This window comes from Branchiostoma lanceolatum, chromosome 1, assembly GCF_035083965.1.
Source record: "Branchiostoma lanceolatum isolate klBraLanc5 chromosome 1, klBraLanc5.hap2, whole genome shotgun sequence".
NCBI lineage: Eukaryota > Metazoa > Chordata > Leptocardii > Amphioxiformes > Branchiostomatidae > Branchiostoma > Branchiostoma lanceolatum.
In genome coordinates, this window is record NC_089722.1 from 12,336,444 (window position 1) to 12,355,493 (window position 19,050).

A 19,050-nucleotide genomic window follows, 5' to 3' on the forward strand; every position below is an offset into this window, starting at 1 on the left:
GGAGTCTTGGCAATTAATGTCGGGATGTGCTGTGCTCACACCATAGATTTTCCATGCCATCCGCAGAGACTGTCTGTAATATCTGGCAGCCTTCCTGTAATTGCTAAGGTGCATCCAGTCTACTTCCAAACAGTGAAGAGACTTGATCTGACAATGTCAGGATGATCAGTTTTCTCCCCATAGATTCTCCTCATCATCTCCAGTGATTTTTCGTAATAGATGGCGGCCTTTCTGTGATCACCAAGGATACTCAAGGCATCTGCTAGGTTATTAAAGCGACACACGAATGCTGTCATGCGCAGCATCTGTGCCATATTGAGATATGCCATGCCTGTTCAGAATGTATCTTTGAATTTTCGTAATCATATAGACTGATGCAGATATCTGCTTTTAGTCGTGGAGAATTGTCAAACGTAAACAGAATTGGTGGCGCTTTCTTCTGGCTGTACTGCAGACGCTTGTTTCCAGCCAAGATTGCTCTCACGTAGGATTTTGTATAGCCTTCAATCAAGGACGTCACACCTTTCAGCGTAGTGTTCTCCTTTACATTGTGAAGTGCTACGTACGGACACAGCATCCACAACTTCAGTTTCCGGACTAGAAAGCTCCTGATCGTGTACTAGTTTCGTACATTTCTCTGCATACTTGATACGATGGTGTACAGCTTCTTTTTCCTCCTTACTTGCAATTGTACAGAGTCTCAATATTTCCATGTACAACGCACAGGCCTTGTGGAAGTTCTCCACCTTATTCCTCTTCTTAATCCTTGCCCTTTGCAAAAACAAATCTCCAAGACTTTTTAATGCCTCACGTTAGAAGATCTCATCTTTGTTACTGACGGCATGTATACAGGGGTGCCAAAGAATACATACGAATTTTACGGAATACATACGAATTTTATGGAATACATATGATCCATTACTAGAAACATACGATCCGTACGGAATACATACGATCCATTACGCAGAAACATACGATCCGTACGGAATACATACGATCCATTACGCGGAATACATACGATCCTTACTAATTTGCTAGCCATCGTGCTAGCACCGAATCTAGCTTTGTCTGGTCCTCCTAGTTGGTCTAAGCCAACACCAGTCTTTATTTAGTGCAGCTTGAGATTTTCAGAGTTTAGCCGGATGGGATATACCATATTATTAAGCTCTTAAAAGCCAAGATATCGTACGAAGAACTGGTTATACCGAGTCCGCCATCTTGAATTTGCCGCCGGTGTCACGTGATCCAGGCTCATTTCTCCAAATTAGTAAGGATCGTATGTATTCCGTAATGATCGTATGTATTCCGCGTAATGGATCGTATGTATTCCGTACGGATCGTATGTTTCTAGTAATGGATCGTATGTATTCCGTAAAATTCGTATGTATTCCGTAAAATTCGTATGTGTTCTTTGGCACCCCTGTGTATAAGCTTCCTTAAGCTCTCTACGGCAATCAGATCAGAGCCCCATCTAAATAGTTGGTCCAGTTCGTGAAACTGTTCCACCACTGTTGACAGCTTGGCCTTGGTCTCTTGCATGCTTATATCCCCTCTTACCCCAGTTTTATAATTAAATAATAGTATTTCTTTGATCACTGCGATGCATGTGGCACGGTTTTTCACCCAGCGGTGTCCTCGCACAGACACATTGTTCTTCTATAGGGATAGATGATCAAGTTGGCATAAATTGTTAGGTATCCGCAAATGCAGCTATACACCTGATTGATTAAAATGTACATTTTTTTTAAATGTGCAAAATTTGTAAAATACCTCTCAATGATAGTCGACTTTCTGTCCTTATCATAAGTAGCTAATACCCTGGCTATACGTAGCGCCGTCTGGATGTAACCTTCTGTTTGCTTCAAACCTTAAATTACGTATACAATAACTACAAAACAGCCAGCTATTTACCTTTCTTAATCTAAACGTAAAACCGCAGTGCCGAAAACACAATTGACTGGGGCAAATATTTGCCAACCTGTCATGAAACTAACTCAGCGCCAGAAGTTTCCGTAGATGATGAAGCAGTTTTACACTGACTGTACGGGCTACTACTACTAGTAAACTAACCACAATATTCTTCACAGATCGGGCCTTATCCATACAGTCAAATACGTATTGCAACAGCGGTTTATGATAAAAAAATCGCAGCCTATGACTACCTTATCCTGTCCTGATAAGTCCAAGATTAGACCAATGTGCACCCGTGAAAGGCAGTTACATGCACCAGTGGCTTCCAATTCATAACGCTACATCTAACGTTAGTAGTCTCTTGAAGTAATTGCGGAGCAAAGTCAGGCCAACTTGAAAAATATACTCCAAAGTCGTCTCACTGCAATTGCGTACTGGCTACTCTAGATTCCTCTTATCAGTTAATCAATCTGAATGTTCGGTCCGGTGAAACGCATGCTGCACACATTTGGGAACATGCCATACACACCTGTTCAGTCTTGTAAGGTCTGAGTTGTGCTCGTTTGGTATCGGCAAGAGTGAAGTATACAGACCGAGTAAAAAAATCTGATAGGCTGAGGTAAAATCAACGGTCCCAGCTCAAGCCTGACATCATGCGTGTGGACATCAACGAAAGCGGAAGTGTCAAGGCGTGGCTGCACCTTGACCTTGCACCTTGCACGAACTTGCTCAAATCGTGCATGGGGGCGTCCCGGGAAAGGGGGTTCCCCGTCTGCCAAAGAGGAAAAAGACCACCGTGATTCCACCACAATTCACCGCGAGAAGTCGCGAGTAGTAAGGCACGTGCACTGCAACGATTTTCGGGAGGCTTTCAGTCCACCTTGCTGGGGAATGGGATGTTTGGTAGGAATACATTGTATCAATGGGATGAGCATGACGGGAATTTACCTACACAACTTTTTGTTTCTTTTTAGTAGGTACCGCAAATCAAAAAGAGCTAATGTCTAAGTCGGAAAGGCAACCATTGCTAGCTCATGAGGTCAAAAAGAAGTTGTTTGGTATAACCTTGATTTCACCGCGTTCGTTGACAACTTTCAGACATTTACTAGCCTCCCACGGCAGATTCTCTTCTTTCGGCTCTGTTCCTATGCCTTAGTTCACATGCATATCTTCCTCGGAGGACCGAGTGTTGAATCTCAAGGGTCTGGGGGACTACCATTCACCTCGATACATTAGTATTTGAGAAATATTATTTTTCTTGCACAAAGACACAATTAAGTCTTACATCTCAGCCCCTAACTGAAAAGAAATAGGCAGCTCTCCAAAATTTATACAATACCATACAATACAAAATCTTACTAATGTATTGTACCATTCACCCACTGGATGAGGTCTGGATGTAGGGACCACAAACATATCAGTTAAGAATATCTTATTTTTAATGGCAAGATGTATATTTGTTGACAATGGTCAATTAATTTGCCTTTGAATGATTTCTATTATGAGTACAAAATAATGTGAGCTTGGCTTGTTATATCTTATTCTTCAGTTGTGAGTTCAAAACCTTACTTTATTCTGAATAAGTTTGTGTAAGAAGAGGGATAATTTTACTTTACTGGTATAAAGCTTTTACAGAGGCATAACCTCACATTTCATTCACATTCTTCACTACATCCCACTTCTCAAATCTAAAGAAAATAGCATATTTGAAAAAAATATTTCAACAGTATGTTTTAACTTGTTTCTGAGCTGATTATCATGTCTATCATGAGATCTTAGCAGTATGATTTTCTTCGTAAGTTTAGTAGTATTTAAATTTTGTCTTTCAATATCTGCTTGGAGACTACATTATTTTCCACAAATTCAGTATACACTAGTTGACAACAGATCGAAGTTTAAAAAAAAATGTTTTTGCCAACAATATCACAATTTCCCACATTAGATCTACGACCTCAAGATCAGTGTTATCCTTAAAAAGTATGGGCATCCTTACAGGGACTGGCTTCTCCAGTAACCTATATTTTTGGTCAGATACACAAAGATTTGAAGTTTATGGCTTGAAAGTTTGGCTCTAAAAGAGCATTTAAACATTGCAGCTAGCCCTGAGTTCCTTTGGCAGCAGGTTGTAGATCAGACCCTGTACTGGGAGCAGGCTCTGTACTCTGTCCTGATGGGGGGAGGGGGAAGCTCGGAATCTGAAGTGAATAAACACATTTTAAAACATCAGTAAAATGTAATAGGCCAAAATAGAAGCAGGAGAAAAGAACAACTCTTTGATTAGAATAATTGTACATGGAAGTCCTTACTATCTACTATGGTATACACCATGAATACGGTCATAAGTTTTGCAAACGTATCAAGTTCCTTTTGTATTGAATACCTCATTATTGAATGGAATACACCATTACCTGGATGTCTAACGTTCATCGACATATGGTATACATAGTGTCTTTTGCAAAATTTAAGCTTGCAGTTAACTATGCTAAGGTCTAATTACATAAAGGCAATTGACTGACACAAATAAGTTCAGATCACCATGGTTACCTCTTGATCGTGCCTGCCTGTCGTGCCTGAGGAGGAGGTCATCGACCTGCTGCTGTTTGATGATTTCTGCCAAGTACTGGATAAGGTCAAGTGTACAACATGTCAATAGACAAGAAGCTGGTTCACGGTTTGAACCATGTTTATGCAAGGTCAAAGGTAATGATCACTTACTTGTAAACAGTTCATGTCTAGACTATGCTTAAGACATGCCCAGATGTGGTTTTGGTTACTATAGTATGTCCCAGGACCCTTTGACATACATTTATTACCCTTAACCGGCTTATACCTGGCATTTGATAATCAAATGTACAGAACACAGTAAAATGATCTTTATATGCATAAGGTGTGTCTTGAAAGTTATACATTCCCTAAAGGTAGCCTGATTTAATCATGCTTATAGCAGCTGCCCGTAACCGGTCAGCCCCTAGCGGGAAGGGGCCATTACAGCCCCGGACAGCTGGAGGTTGGGTTCTACAGACTACCTTAAAGGGTACTAATTCTTCAATGCTATCATGTTGTCAAAATAAACAAAGTTACCTACCTCAACCACCTTGGCATCACCATCCTGAACACCCAGCTTTCCTAAGAAGCCTGCAGCAGTCTTTTTGTGTAAAAACAGCAATAAGTAGTGCAGATAAGTACATTCTTACTACATCCAGACATAAAATGTAATTCATAAATGAATAAAGTCACCATTCTGTGGAACAAAGGTCTTCCTACCTTCTTCTTTAGCTTCTCTCCATCATGGCTAACAAAAACAACAAGATGTAATTGTAATCATCATCAAAACAAGAGACAACAGCACAAAGAAATCACATTACAATGTACAATATCAGACCCAATACAATACCACATTCATAACATTTAATGGTTGCAAATTTTCTTCTCTTCATTTGTCATTTCATTTACAAAAGGCTACAACAAACAAAAAATATGTTGCTTTTCAACTTGTCCTTATCCCATCATAGTTCCATATTGCTATTGTTAATGATAGTAAAAAATGGAACTGACCTTTGCATATTTTCCACATTAGGTGAGTTAAGGCAGTAGGAGTGGTAGTACAGAAAGGCCTTGGAGGCAAGCTCTAGCAGCATGCTGGGGAACACATTGAACATTCTCATTCAGTCATAAATGTTGTGTACATGTATTGTAAAATCAGAGGAAGGAAGGTAACCCTGTTTAAAGAAATCATGGCTTTAGTCCTTACTAGCAGTGTGACTGGCTCAAATCGCAAAACCAGATAAACACATGTATGAAAATATCAAACCTACCAGTACATCTTAGTTAGTTAGGACTTCTGTCAATACATGACTAATATTGTCACAGTTTTAGTTGTGACTGCTGGCTATGTGCCTGCAAAATACTGGAAAAGGAGGCTTGTTTTCTGCAATAAAACATGCTTAGTTTGGTAACACATACCTGTGTATATATCCTATATATGGCTCATCCACCTGTGAACAATACCATGAACAAGTTAGAAAGAAAACTCAACAGTCTGACATTGTTGCAAAAGGTAATTATTGGCCAACTTCATCTCATCTTTTAACCTTTTCCCTGCTGCCTAACTCTGTAACCAACAGATATTGTGGTGCCAAACAAATACTTCAGTGTGCTAAAGGTTAATACAATGTAGATGCTCCTTTCCCTGATCAACAGAAGATTTAAAACTACAAGTAACTCCTTATGACTCACAAAGCTTATAAATGACAACTGCCCAGGTTCGTAACAATCCTGAAGGCCAACAAGCCTACTGTTTCTTGTTTTTGGCAGATCTGAACAGTTAAAAGAGTATGTACATGCCTTAAAATCTTTTTTCCTGCTCACAATGGCATTGATGTATGTTCCCTGAAACACATAATAAACACAAACTGTAAGTAACATTCAACTACTTACCTTATGTTTGAAATGTCAACTTTCCCTCACACATAATTTATCTAGAAATAGACAGCATTTGGAAACTTCCACCAAAGCAACAAATGCCAACCAACAAAAGTCAATTAAAACAGAACCTTTTTAGCTGACAGGAAGCAATGACTAACCTGGTACTGAGGAGTGGTCAGTGTTTTCTTGTCACAGTCAAACACAGACACATATCTCTGTCAGTGTGGGGAGACAGAAGGATAGAAACATGAGAAAACTACCCCTCCTCGGTGCTGAAATGCCATCCGTGTGATTTAGACTGAGCTACAGGTTGGTAACTGCTACTCTGTTTAGTACTCAGCACTTATGGGAAAGGGCATGGAAGTTGAACACAAATTGCTACCAGTGGACTAACCCTCTGTTGTGCTTACAAAGCTGTTTTAAGGGGATAGGAAATGGAGATGAGTGCTGTCGTACACATGTGTGAAAGCATTTAACTATCACATTATCATCATGTTTCTTAGTTCAATGTACTTCACCAAAAGTTGGATTTACTAACTGTGATAAATGTCTGGTATTGGTTGCCAAAATAACCATAAATGACAGGTAAGTTCTGTATTGTTGGTCTACAGCAACCATTAACCTTGCATATATCACCATTGGTAAATCCCACTTTTCATGCAATGAGGTCTACCCACGAAGCAGAATAAAAGTCAAGAGTATTGCTAAAAACATTGATGTTCACCTTGACAGAGCTGGGTATCATGCGTTCCGCAGGCTTCACCTTGGCCAGTCCGATGAGTTTTGTGTTGCAGATGTCTGTCAGACAGAGGGGGGCGGTGTGCCAGGGGATCACTGTGTGGTACCGACTGGGAGGTGTACAGTGAACAAGAGACAGTTGATCTGGGATTGTCTGGACAAGCAGTCCCTAGGTGTCTATCTACTCACTACAGTTCAGGGTCTTTGCAATTAACAATGTCATATCATGTATGGAACTTGCTTTAGTCTTATGTGCAATAGTATTGCCACTTCTGACCTGCCACTCTTGTCGAAACAATTGCAATCATCCAATGCACCATCTCTCTGCTGACATTATACAGGTAGCTGGTTCATGGACACACAACTACGACTTTATTGCAATTAATTGATGAAGACCAAAATACTTACTTTGAGAAGCCCGGAACAAACAAGCTGAGAGTGGTGACCAGGCCTCGCACTTCCCTGGATAATAGATAAACATGAAATCATAAAATTCATGCCAGCTTTTACTTCTTCCTCTGCTGAGTTGCCAACATCATTTCTTGGCAAAGTTTGTTTAACACCTTAGCTCTTTACAGTATCATCCTGGGCCCAAGAGACTACCGGGTAGTGTTGGGCGACCTAGAGTTTAAAAAAACAGACCATGTTACTGGCTGATTGATTGGTTGATTGGTTGATTGAGTGATTGATTGATTGATTGAAGAAGAAAACCATTTACCTCTCCTGTCTAGGCAGACCCATGACGACCAGTGGCCTGCCTGTCAGCAGTGCATAGATGACATGAGCAGCAAACACATACTGCTTCATGAACCTGACTACACCATAGCCTGCAACACAAAGCCTTAGGTAAGGATGGCATATTCCAACCCACAGTTTGTTGAAATTGGTGGTAGCAAAGTTTAGTGCAAGAGTGATAGGTGATAAAAAAGACTATTATATCATATGCATACAGAGAACATTTTATCAAAATTTTCTAAATTATGTTCATAACACAGGGACTTTTATAAATCTACATTAAAAATGATGGAAAGGGGGATCAGATAAGCAAGGTTACACATGACATTTGACTGACCACTGTACTAGTACAATTTTGGCACAAGATTGACAAAAGTACAGTCCAACCTGGCAGCTGTGGACCAAAGTTACAGATGTGATCACCATGACTGCACACACTCATTCTGATGTGTCTGTGAGCAAAGAAACAACAATACACATGTAATTACTTTAAACAGAACCTTGCTAAATCCAACTTTCTGTCTACTTCTGTTTCTACGTATTTTTCTAGTTTTTCCCTTTTTTGTCTTTTTTGTTCATTCCCCCCGACATGCGACCTCTGACATAAGTCTGCAACGAGTGACCTCTGACCTTGACTCCACAGTGCCAGCCTCTCCTGACGAGGGCCAGCTGCCACCAGCGCTCTCTGAGCCGGTACTACCCATACTGGTCACAGCCACCGCTGAAACAGGTGTGAGGAGAAAATCACATCACAGGAAGGTAAGTATTGATATGTTTTTAAGATTATGGCTAGTCTTAACCAGAAAAGTTACATGCATTTTATTGTGTATAACTACAGGACGTTACAGTACACACATGATAATATAGACACTGACTGACAAAAAGTCTACATTGTGCATCTTTAAATGTTACGGTACATGTATTTGAACCGTTTTCTGAACACTTTGAACTGTTTCCTGAACTATGAACCATATTTTTGAGCACAGTACCATGTTCTAGTCTGTACTAGACTGACTGACAGTTAAAGCAAATTTGTCTTACCTCCATTTTTTCTACGCTTGTGTTTTGGTGGAGTCTCCAACCTATTGTCTGTGGGTGAATCTAATGAAGAATAGAACCATGATGTTAGTAGACATCCTATGTAGGATGCTTGGCTGGGACTCATTGTCTCTTTGACAAGTGCCCTTAAATGTTGATCTAGATTTGATTTAGATTGAATGAAATTCATAGTTAAAATCTTATAACTCCAAGTTTCCTTGATAAATTTCTGAAACTTTGATAGAAAAATATGCTGGAAAATTTGAAGGATAGTAGTTATTATCATCATCATCATCTCTTGTGATGTCAGTACCACAGCCAGTTCAAGGCTCTCATATATATGATATAGGTCTTCTTCAGTGATAGTCACACTGAGACAGCTTGCACTCATGGAGAATGTGTCCCATAGTTTGGTTAGGGTGAAACATCAACACTTAGCTGAGTTCACCCGTCCCCACTTCAGGATGTTATCAGGACTGTAGTAATTGGAGGAAGTACGGTACATCAACCCACCTGGTACAGAGTAGTCACTGTTGACACTACTGGCCACACCCCCCACAAATGACCCCGGGTCAAGGGTCAGGTCATGGGGCACAGGTCGGCATGCAGCACCCTGCTGAACATCACTCCTTGTACTGCTGATAGAGCTGCAAGGTGTATTCTGGGCTGGAAGGGTGAAATAACATCCACAAAATTGGACTTCTTTGGTAAACAGCACTTTTATGTGTACATGTACTATGAGAACTACACAAGTAGGGTGGGAGCATCCTCACTAGATAGCTTTAAACAACGCATGCAGCTAGCTGTGCAAAGTTTAGGTGTGACAGGTCATCCAGTGAAATAGCTAGTAACTAGCTAGCTGCTGGCGCACAGTATGCCTGCAAAGCTGATGTGTTACGCAAAAGAGTAATCACCGGCTATACAGATACAGAATCTTTTTTATTCTTCCTTTATCCTAATACTAATAGTACCATTTAGCCCAGTAAGATTTTGAGCTTCCATGTTTCAAGCTAACAAAAGCAACACAAGTTACACACACTGGACTATTTAAAACTAAATCGACCAAAAAAAAAGTTTGAATGTCAGCAGTACAGTTTTACCTGGTGTGTTAAATTCTTCGACCACAGAAGACTTTGCAGATGCGTATTCTGAGTTCCCACTGGGCTCAAAACGGTCTCCTGATAACATGGCTTCCTCCTTCTCGTCACAACTGAGGTTTGAAACATTATTGCACATATCTTCTTCCATTTCTCCTGTACAGTTCCTTCTATCTGTCTCTGACTGTTTGTCTTCACTTTGTTCCTTCAAGATTTCTTCAAGATTTTCGGTTAAGGCTTTTTCTTCTTCCCCTGTACAGTTCCTTTTCTCTGTTCCTGAAGGAATGTCCACTTGTTCATCTTGACTTTGACTTTGAATTGATTGATTGTCTTGTTGCTCTGTGGCTCCTTCAAGACAATCAGTTCTACTTTCTTTAGGAGATTCTTTGAGTACATGGATTTCTTGTTTTAAGGAAAGAGATTCACTTGTCTTATTGTCTTCCTCGATCAAAGAAGGAGACTCGCCATGGATGGTGTCCACACTGTCATTCCCTTCACTCTTACTTCTCCTTCTTAAAATCCTAATGTCCTTGGGAAACATCTCAGTATCTTCCAGGATATCAATACTGTTGTTGGAGAGTAAGTCTTCAGAGAAAGAAGCGGAGTCTTTAAGAGAGTGGTATGTGTCTTGAGTTGGAGTGTCCCTCCTCCCAATAGCTGTGCTGAGGAGTCCATGGAAGGGAGAAGACTCTTCGATGTTGACCATGGTCGAAGGTCGCAGAGTCAGAGTGGTTTCTTCCAAGAAATGCGTGGTGCCGCTCGTCTCGGAGCTGCTTAAGATCTCCAAACTGTCGCTGTCGTAGTTAAGTTCATCATCTTCCTCGTAGTCATAGTACACAGAACTGGGAGAAGAGAATATTTACAATATGATTACTTTATTTTCCAAATCTATAGAGTATAATGTTAGCAATCTGACATATCAAATTCTTATTTGATGCAGAATTAAGTTATAAATATCATTTGAAAGCCTTAGACTTTAAGCAGTACGCATTACATGATACTAGTTCCAAGATTTTTGGTACCACACTTGAAAAATTTCACAATCTTAAACATTAGGCCACAGCCACTACACAAACATATCCTCTGTAAACCCATACTCTGATAGGAAAGCTCATACACATGTGCATTGAACGCTCTATGAAATGTGCTAGTTTTTTTGCCAAGTCATGACAGTTCTTTCATTTCACAATAGTAAAATATCTAATCCCAATAGTGATTACAAATGTGCAAACACATACAGTACTTACTCTATGGACTTGTAGGACGATGCAGGGAGGAAGGTGGGGTCCAGACTGTGTGTGGCCCCGCGGGATTCCAGCCCTGACTGGAAGGAGTCGGTGGTGTAGAGACTGGACAAACTCTCACTCTGAGCAAAACAATGGGACACAACAGACTTGTACTCGTTACATATTTAAGGATTTTACAATGGTCAATATTGACCGAAGGAGGCCATATAGACTCATTAAAACAGATACTACGGTAAGTAATATGTCTATATATATGATTTATTTTATGTTTTGTCTTGATTACATTGCTTTGGGTTAACAAGCCCAGGGTCTACATTTCTGTTACTAGTACTTCCAATATTGCAGGCTGCCATTAGGCTTTCATTTGCAAATAGCTATAGGTAAATTTACAAGAAACAACACAAAATTGGACTAGAATTGCTTTGCTGCATAAAGTTAATGCTGAGCTAGATAAGAAATAAATAAAGTTTTGCTGCTGCTTAGTCTTGTCATCTATTCATTTTTTAAGACACTTTTTGAAGTTTTTTTATTCAAGACTTCACAATAAAAATCATGTTCAACTCTAAGCGTCCATGAGCCTCTGTGAGTAAGATTGTGAAACCAGCTCTCACCGACATCCACCTCCTGAACAGGTTCCTTGCCGGATGCTGCAGCTCTGTTCGGCCGGTCTGACCCAGCGGCCAGCAGCCTCCTGCACACTGCCTGGGGTAAACACAAACAAACAAATAAACAAACATAAACAGCTCTGGTACCGTGCATAGTGACTAGTGACCCTGCCTCTGGACGTTTGAAAACCAACATGAATGCTACTGGAAAGGTTTGCAGTCCTGAAGCTGTGACATGAAGCTGTGGTGCACCCCACATCGTACTTGTCAAAAAGAGCTATGGTACAAGAAACCTGTAAATACTGCAAATTGCGTCTGTTTTATTTGTCGCGACCAGTGGAAGAGTAGCCCTTCAGTGAACTAAACTGGATCAGGATCACTTTTCTTGTAAAACTGCCTGATTTTTGAGGCAGTGACGGTCATCACAGAATAATCTTTAAACTCATATATAAAGCAATGAGAATCTGGGTGAAATACACTTACAGGTCAACATTGTGTAGAAAGTTCATGGCGACACATCGACCAAAGGTCAGCAGTCCTGGAGGGGGGTCTGCGGAGAAAATGGTACCGTGGGGTGAGACACACACAAAGATATAACTTAAGACATTCATGCAAGTATTGCACTCTCCGTCAAAACTTTCAGACATTGAAAACAATGAGCCAAAGTGGGCTTGGTGAAAACTTTAAATAGTGTGAAAATTTTGTATTTTGATATGACAAACCTATCAGCTTTGACTCCTTCTTTTCCATAGAGACGGCCATCGAGTCCCTGCTGAAGAACTGTGGGATAGAAAGTTAGTATGTTTACTGAGACACAAGACCATACATGTAGGTGAACATATCAAATTGAACACACAAACACACACACACACGCACACAAATTCCTGAGCTTCCTCAGCATTCAAAAACACATGCACACAAGGAAATGTATATAAACACAAACACACACCTTCTGTATCTGCCTGAGCCTGTTGAGTCCCTCCCTCTCTCCCTGACCACACAGCTGGTCCAGTCTCCTCAGCTCTTGGTCAAACTGTTTGCTGCTGTCTGGTCTGATCACTTTTGGCTGGAGGGAGGAAAATACAATGAAATGGGCTTAAAACGTTGGTGAAATTTTTACTCGTGATGCACGTACATGTACATAATTTGATTCTGCTTGTCTCACATGCTATCCAATTTAGTAAGCATGTTTGTTTCATATATATGTGTGTGTGTGTGTGTGTGTGTGTGAGTATGTGTGTGCGTGCATATGTGAATGTGTGTGTGTGTTTCTGCGTGTTTGCACACGTATGTGTGTGTGTATGCACGCATGTAAGTTTGTATGTATGTGTGTGTGCGTTTATGTGTGTCAACAGTACTAGTTCTGCCCACATGACTGTAAATAGAGTAAACTGAACCCACCACATAAGGCACTCCATTCTCTGACATCAGTTTCCCACCATCCTCTTCAGAACAGTGGGAGGCTGGAACAAAACAGATAACATGTAACACGGCTCATAGTGATACCACTGCAACCAACAGAAGAACATTCCAATATAATGAAAATGAAAATTTTGATCAGTATGAAGCGGCATGTGCTGCTTACTTAAATTTAGAATAAGCCAGTTTGATGAATTCCAAGGACATCATGTTGGATGGAAAGATACATGTACATGTACCTTTAAAAGTTGGTTAGAGATTCGAAATGTCTAGAAATCTAAAGTCACCCACATCTTAAAAGTTTATAGACTGTAGAGCATGACTCACTTGTACTGTTACTATGGCAACCATCTTCAGAGGAAGCGTCTTGTCTGACAGCCTGAGCCTGAGACCTGTCCTGGAGTCTCCTGAAGTGCCTCTCAAGTCTGGGGTTGTTCTGTAGAAGGGCAGATATAGAAAACACTTTTGTATAACTAGAACATGGCACTGTAGAGTATACACCCAGGTTTTGTTTGTTCTGTTTGAACCTTGTTTATTCATGAGATGGTCAAATCGACCTGCAGGGCACTTTTCATTCAAGGAAGAGATAAGGGTCAGACAAAATATATAACGAAGATACAGTTTACATCATTTTAAGTCCTAATAAATCTATACACATATTATTACACATACAGTAATATCTTTCATTCCAAGTTTTGAAAAGATGACAGTAGGATGTAGTGGTGCGGACCGGTTGTAAAACGTTTCGGTTCAAGTCCAAAAAAACCGAAACGCTGAGAACCGGTTCCGGACTTGTAGAAATAAATAGCACTTCTGTACATATTTACATCCTCTGTTTTGTTCTTAACTATCTAAAACCTTTCATAAATCACGAACTTTGCGACGGAAAAGACGCAAACATTTAGTTATCGCTAAGTTGGCTTCTGAATGTCAGCCATTATTGAAATCTCGCAAGTTCTCGCGAGATGTGGGTGACGTCAGGGGAACCTAGCAATGTGATTGGCTTAGCCATAACATGGGTCACGTGGTTCCAAGTGGGCGCCATTTTGGACCTGACTTTCTGACAAAGTTCTGCATTGCCGGGAATTGTAGCTGGGAATCTATTGCATGGGGAATGGTGCATGTCACAGGGGGCAAGTCGGCAGTTTGTGACAAATTCCAGCTGTGTATGGAAGTAATCCAGTGTGCCAGGGAACGTCAAAATATTTAGTAAGGCAGCCAAGGCTCTTGAGACGCGACATGATGTACATGTAGGTCATCACGCTTGGTAGACAGCATTATGTTCTGAATATACATATATGGTTGTCCTGCTGTTGGTCTGTGTGTGAATTATCTTTCCCTAGTTTAGAGGGCTTACAAGTCCGGACTTACAAGTCCGGACTTGAACCGAAACATCTGGACTTGAGTCCGGACCGGAACCGAAACGTGGGTTTCGGTCCGCACCACTAGTAGGATGATGTCCAGGTGATCCTGTACGCATGTCCAGATTGAGTTAGCTATCCAGGACTTCAAAATGATAAAGCATTCATATATGCGAGTAGTCTTACAGTCCCTGGTACGTCTCTGAACTCCTAAGTGACTTTGTCGAGCATGTGCAGTAACATATAGAATAAACACATACAAGACAGTTGACTACGACAGAATATATGCTGTTTTCATGTATGCTGAAGACACAGATACAGTACCAGCGATGGCCGGACTGTCCTGAGAATGTCCGTAGTCTCCTGAGTGACCCTGTCCAGAGTGACTGGTGAGATGGTTTCCAGCAGGGCAGCCTCCTCCAGGTCAACCGAGGACAACTTCCCAGAATCTTTCTGCTTCTGCCACTGCTCATACTTATCTGGAGTCGGACAAAAACATGGATTAAAATCACTCACTCAGAAACAAGATATCTGGCTGTTTTTAACAATGGCTTTATCCAAAGAATTTCATTTTGTAATGTTTGTCCCAACGGCTACACGTATACTAATTATGCAGTAAAATAATGTGGAGAAAGGTTTATATATGTGTAGCATTTTGAATTTTGAAATCTGCATGTTTTTTAACCCTTGTTGTGTACATGTACATAATCATAATGCCCAATTAAGGAGGCAGACAAGTGTTACTGGGTCCCCCTATCTTACCTCGGGTGTACTGCAGGTCAGCCAGCCTGTGTTCCAGTTCTTGGACAAACATCAGACGGTTCCCATACTTAAACACACTCGACACCTGATATTAAATAAACAAAGCAATAAGTACAGGTTGGAGTGGACATCTCACTTTTGTACCCTTTACCAAACCAGACAGGTTTTCATTATAGTAGCAGGTACAATAAACTTCATATGGTATCATACATGCAGAACTTCAAGTACTGAAATTACATTTAGCAGGATTTCCCCAAAAGAGAATGAAACTTGTGCAAAGTCCTCTTTGCTGTCATAACATAGATCTGTCAAGCAATATGCTATATCTATCAGGCCCAAGATTAATTCCATTCAATATTCATGACCATTAAACAGCCTCACCTTTTTGAACTCTGACATCATTTCTTCCAAGTTTGTCATTATTTTGCTGTATAAGAGCAAAATCAGAGAATTATCAATTCAGATTCAAGAAAATAGTAGTGACTATACACACTGACAGATGACACAAAGAAAATCCTATGGTGTGTATTGAAATATAATGATGAAAAACTTGCCATAGTATTTTTGCAAAGTAAGAAAGAACAGCTGTGAGATCCTCACCTGCGATCAGTGGTGACATATGACATACAGAAAGGTCGAACAAACCCTCGAGCCTGAAGGTCAAACAACGTGAAATGATGAACCTGCAAAGAAGAATTCAACATTGTAAACGCGAGTTCAAAATACAAAATCATCAGCTACAATATATCTATGTTGTGACAAGATTTCCAAGACTTTCTTGAATATTCTGTGAAATATCACAGACCTGCATTATAAACAGTTTAATAACAGAATCTCCAAAGAACCAAAAACTGTCCATCATAAACCATCATGACTTACATAAGCACAGGCTCCCTCCTTGTTGTCCATCATGACCACATGTGTGTCCTCTACCAGACAGAACCCGCCAGCACTACACAAACATAAACACAGAAAACAACTAGAGTTAAGGAGCTGTGATAGCTATTATACAGATCACAATACATGTATGTCCCAGTACTAAATATGATATTAGAAACACAAGACTCATTGGCTTCCTGATTTTGTATGCTAAAATATTCTATCAAAAAACATTTCAGTTAGAATTGTTTACTTTTTCATCCTGGAAACGACTGACTTTTGCTTTAGAAAATGGACAAATTTTCATTCCACCAGTCAAATGTCAAACATTGGTGAAAACACTCATGGTCCCAAATCTACATTATTTTATGTAATTGACGTAAAAAAAAACAAAGACCCCAGTACAATCTCTGCTCTCTTACCTCCCATGTGTCTGGTAGTCAGCTGACATGATCCGTACTGCAAAGTTGTTCTTGTCAAACCTTCCCCCACCGTGCTCAGGGATGGTTTCCTGCAAAGATTGCACTTGTACTTTCCATAACATTTACACCCCTCAGACTATACGTTTAAATCCCAGCAGCAAATGAAATAAAATTTCATGCATGAGGAGTCATTGTCAGATCCTAAGTCTGTTCTATCCTAGTATATGCCACTTATAAGTCAAAGAGTATGAATTATGATAATGATGAAGTTAATGATATTCTTGTTAACAAAGACCCTTGTACTGTACAATATAGTTCTTAGACTTGTACCACTTGCATGTATAATTACACAAAAGCTAACTTTAGTCAAAATAAGACTACTGTATAATAACAGCTGTATCTTGTAGAAATTTAGTGTTAACATGTAAATGTACATGTAGCAATAACCCCCAAAATACTGTAAATGATATTGATTGCATTTGATTGCAAATTCAATTACATGTAAGTTAGAAATTTGATCCAATTTGGAGCAGCGACTATAGTATCATGAGATCAGTGAGGAAATTTATCTCTGGAAAACTCAATTATGGACAACATGACCTCCCTTCTGAGAATGAACTGCTGTGAACCAAATATCAAAGCTACAAATACTGCAAATGCCTTTAAGCTAGTTCCCGAGGATCTAATTTAGAGAGAAAATGGAGTGTTCGCGGTGGTTTTAAGTTCACAGTTGAAACAATAGGGTAGGTGGGTAATACAAGCATGTTCAGTGGTTTTAAGTTCGCAGTGAAGATGTAACTGTGTAAACCTCCAACATTAAATTACTGCCAAAATTTCAACATATACAGTATTACACTTCAATATCTCGCTCTTGCACAAGAACTCTGGTCAACAGAAAAACATAGAAGCCAACATTTGCTGAAAATTATACAATGTAGATCTAGAAGAGAAAGCACTGACCAGGGGTTTTGGGCCCTCCTGCTCTGAGAACTCTGCGATCAGAACAAAGTCTTCGGTGACTTTGGCGTCGGCGTGCCACGGGTTCTCCGGACGGAACGCCAACTCCGGCGGCAGGCGAGACTTGAAAGACCCGTCCTCATAGTAATCCTCATCCGTGTTGACTCCATAGGCGACCATCTCGCTGTACCCCACATGGAACATGGCGGAGACGTTCCTTGTCCTCTCCTCTTTCAGAAGTTGCGGTATATGTTATGTAGGTGTGTGTCTATCAGGCAAGATTTTTCCTGTATGTGCAGTTGATATTTTCCTCTCCATCTGAGCTTGCTACATTGTGCAGTCAACATGGCATATTGTTATGCAGCACTGGGTCGGAACACAAAACCTAAAAAACAAAACAAAAATCAATCAAACTGTTTCTTCGTTTTGACATAAGTTAGAAAAGGCCTTAAGTGATAGTCCATCACATAACGTTGAAAACCTGCAGACATAACAGAGAAAAGAAACAGAAGTTCTTTATATATACTGGAGAAGGCTTCAAAGATAAAACAGGAAGCATAGCTACCAACTGGATTTGGGATTAAAAAGAACATTTAAGGGGGTCCTCACCCAAAATGAGGGTGAAAAGGGGGAAAAGTCACTCTTTTCAACCCCTTGTCACTCCTTGGGTCCAGGACCCCCATCGTGTGAGGACCCCCAAAATCCAGCTGGTAGATCAGATGAAACTTTCCTACAATAGTATGACTGTCCCAGGACGTTATACAGAGAATGTATTCATAAAAATACCTTTGTATAGCCTGATTAAATTAGCCCCGCCCCCAAAACAATTGGTTGTTGCTAAAAGCCTCCACGTCGATTCTTGAGCCCTCCTTCCTCCAGGACTTAAGCACACACGTACGCTTCCACAACGGAAGGAAACTGAGACACTGATAATCACAAATATAACCTCATTTGGGGACACGACAAATTATTAACAAAACAGTGTCGGGTCGGGGTCATGAAAAATATCATGTGATGTTCTTCGATACTTCTCAAAACTTAGCCTTGTTCTCCTTACGTAGCCCTGCTGAACAACAATGTACGATATCTAAAAAGTACTCTAACTACAGTATCAGTTCCTCCTGTGAAACTAGTGGCGATTTATGAAGTTACAGGGCTACAAAATAGAAGGAAGTGCGGAAAGTCAACAAACTTGCCTGTTTGGACGTCCATGTTGGGAAATCAGGCATAGAGAATGACGGGTAGAACGATACTACTAGCTTTTAGGGGTGTCAACATATTTCCTTTTCACAAGTAATATCACATCTTAAAATCAATTCAGCATTAATATTTATCAATCAATCTATTATTGATGATTTTTTAATTGACTTCAATTATAAAATAAACACAATCACACTTTCTTCTTTGAATTTATATTAAGACGCTTTTACCACCCCAGAGTTTAGTGCAACATT

At 40.2% G+C, this 19,050-nt stretch overlaps 1 protein-coding gene across 1 annotated transcript; it reads right to left on the reverse strand.

Annotated features, from left to right (window-relative positions):
- Nucleotides 1-3,332: 3,332 nt before the first annotated feature.
- Nucleotides 3,333-18,880, reverse strand: LOC136435079 (guanine nucleotide exchange protein SMCR8-like). The gene is made up of 31 exons (XM_066428279.1): nucleotides 18,793-18,880; nucleotides 17,600-17,981; nucleotides 16,640-16,728; nucleotides 16,218-16,290; nucleotides 15,939-16,021; nucleotides 15,720-15,765; nucleotides 15,339-15,423; nucleotides 14,901-15,055; nucleotides 13,543-13,651; nucleotides 13,198-13,259; nucleotides 12,746-12,862; nucleotides 12,519-12,576; nucleotides 12,280-12,346; nucleotides 11,803-11,893; nucleotides 11,192-11,310; nucleotides 9,948-10,786; nucleotides 9,361-9,513; nucleotides 8,851-8,910; nucleotides 8,440-8,530; nucleotides 8,197-8,261; nucleotides 7,793-7,901; nucleotides 7,483-7,536; nucleotides 7,061-7,184; nucleotides 6,495-6,551; nucleotides 6,256-6,300; nucleotides 5,875-5,906; nucleotides 5,467-5,550; nucleotides 5,176-5,203; nucleotides 4,997-5,056; nucleotides 4,456-4,531; nucleotides 3,333-4,106 (listed from the first exon to the last, which is right to left on the reverse strand). The coding sequence occupies exons 2-31, from the start codon at nucleotides 17,798-17,800 to the stop codon at nucleotides 4,042-4,044; spliced, it is 3,297 nt and encodes a 1,098-aa protein (XP_066284376.1). The 5' UTR covers nucleotides 17,801-17,981; nucleotides 18,793-18,880; the 3' UTR covers nucleotides 3,333-4,041.
- Nucleotides 18,881-19,050: the final 170 nt, after the last annotated feature.

Coding starts and splice junctions, on each gene's coding strand:
- LOC136435079 (XM_066428279.1), bottom strand. CDS start 17,800: ATGTTCCATGTGGGGTACAGCGAGATGGTCGCCTATGGAGTCAACACG. Junction 16,022..16,217: donor AGGAGGGAGCCTGTGCTTAT/GTAAGTCATGAT, acceptor TCTTCTTTGCAG/GTTCATCATTTCACGTTGTT. Junction 5,551..5,874: donor TATATAGGATATATACACAG/GTATGTGTTACC, acceptor TGTGTTCCCCAG/CATGCTGCTAGAGCTTGCCT.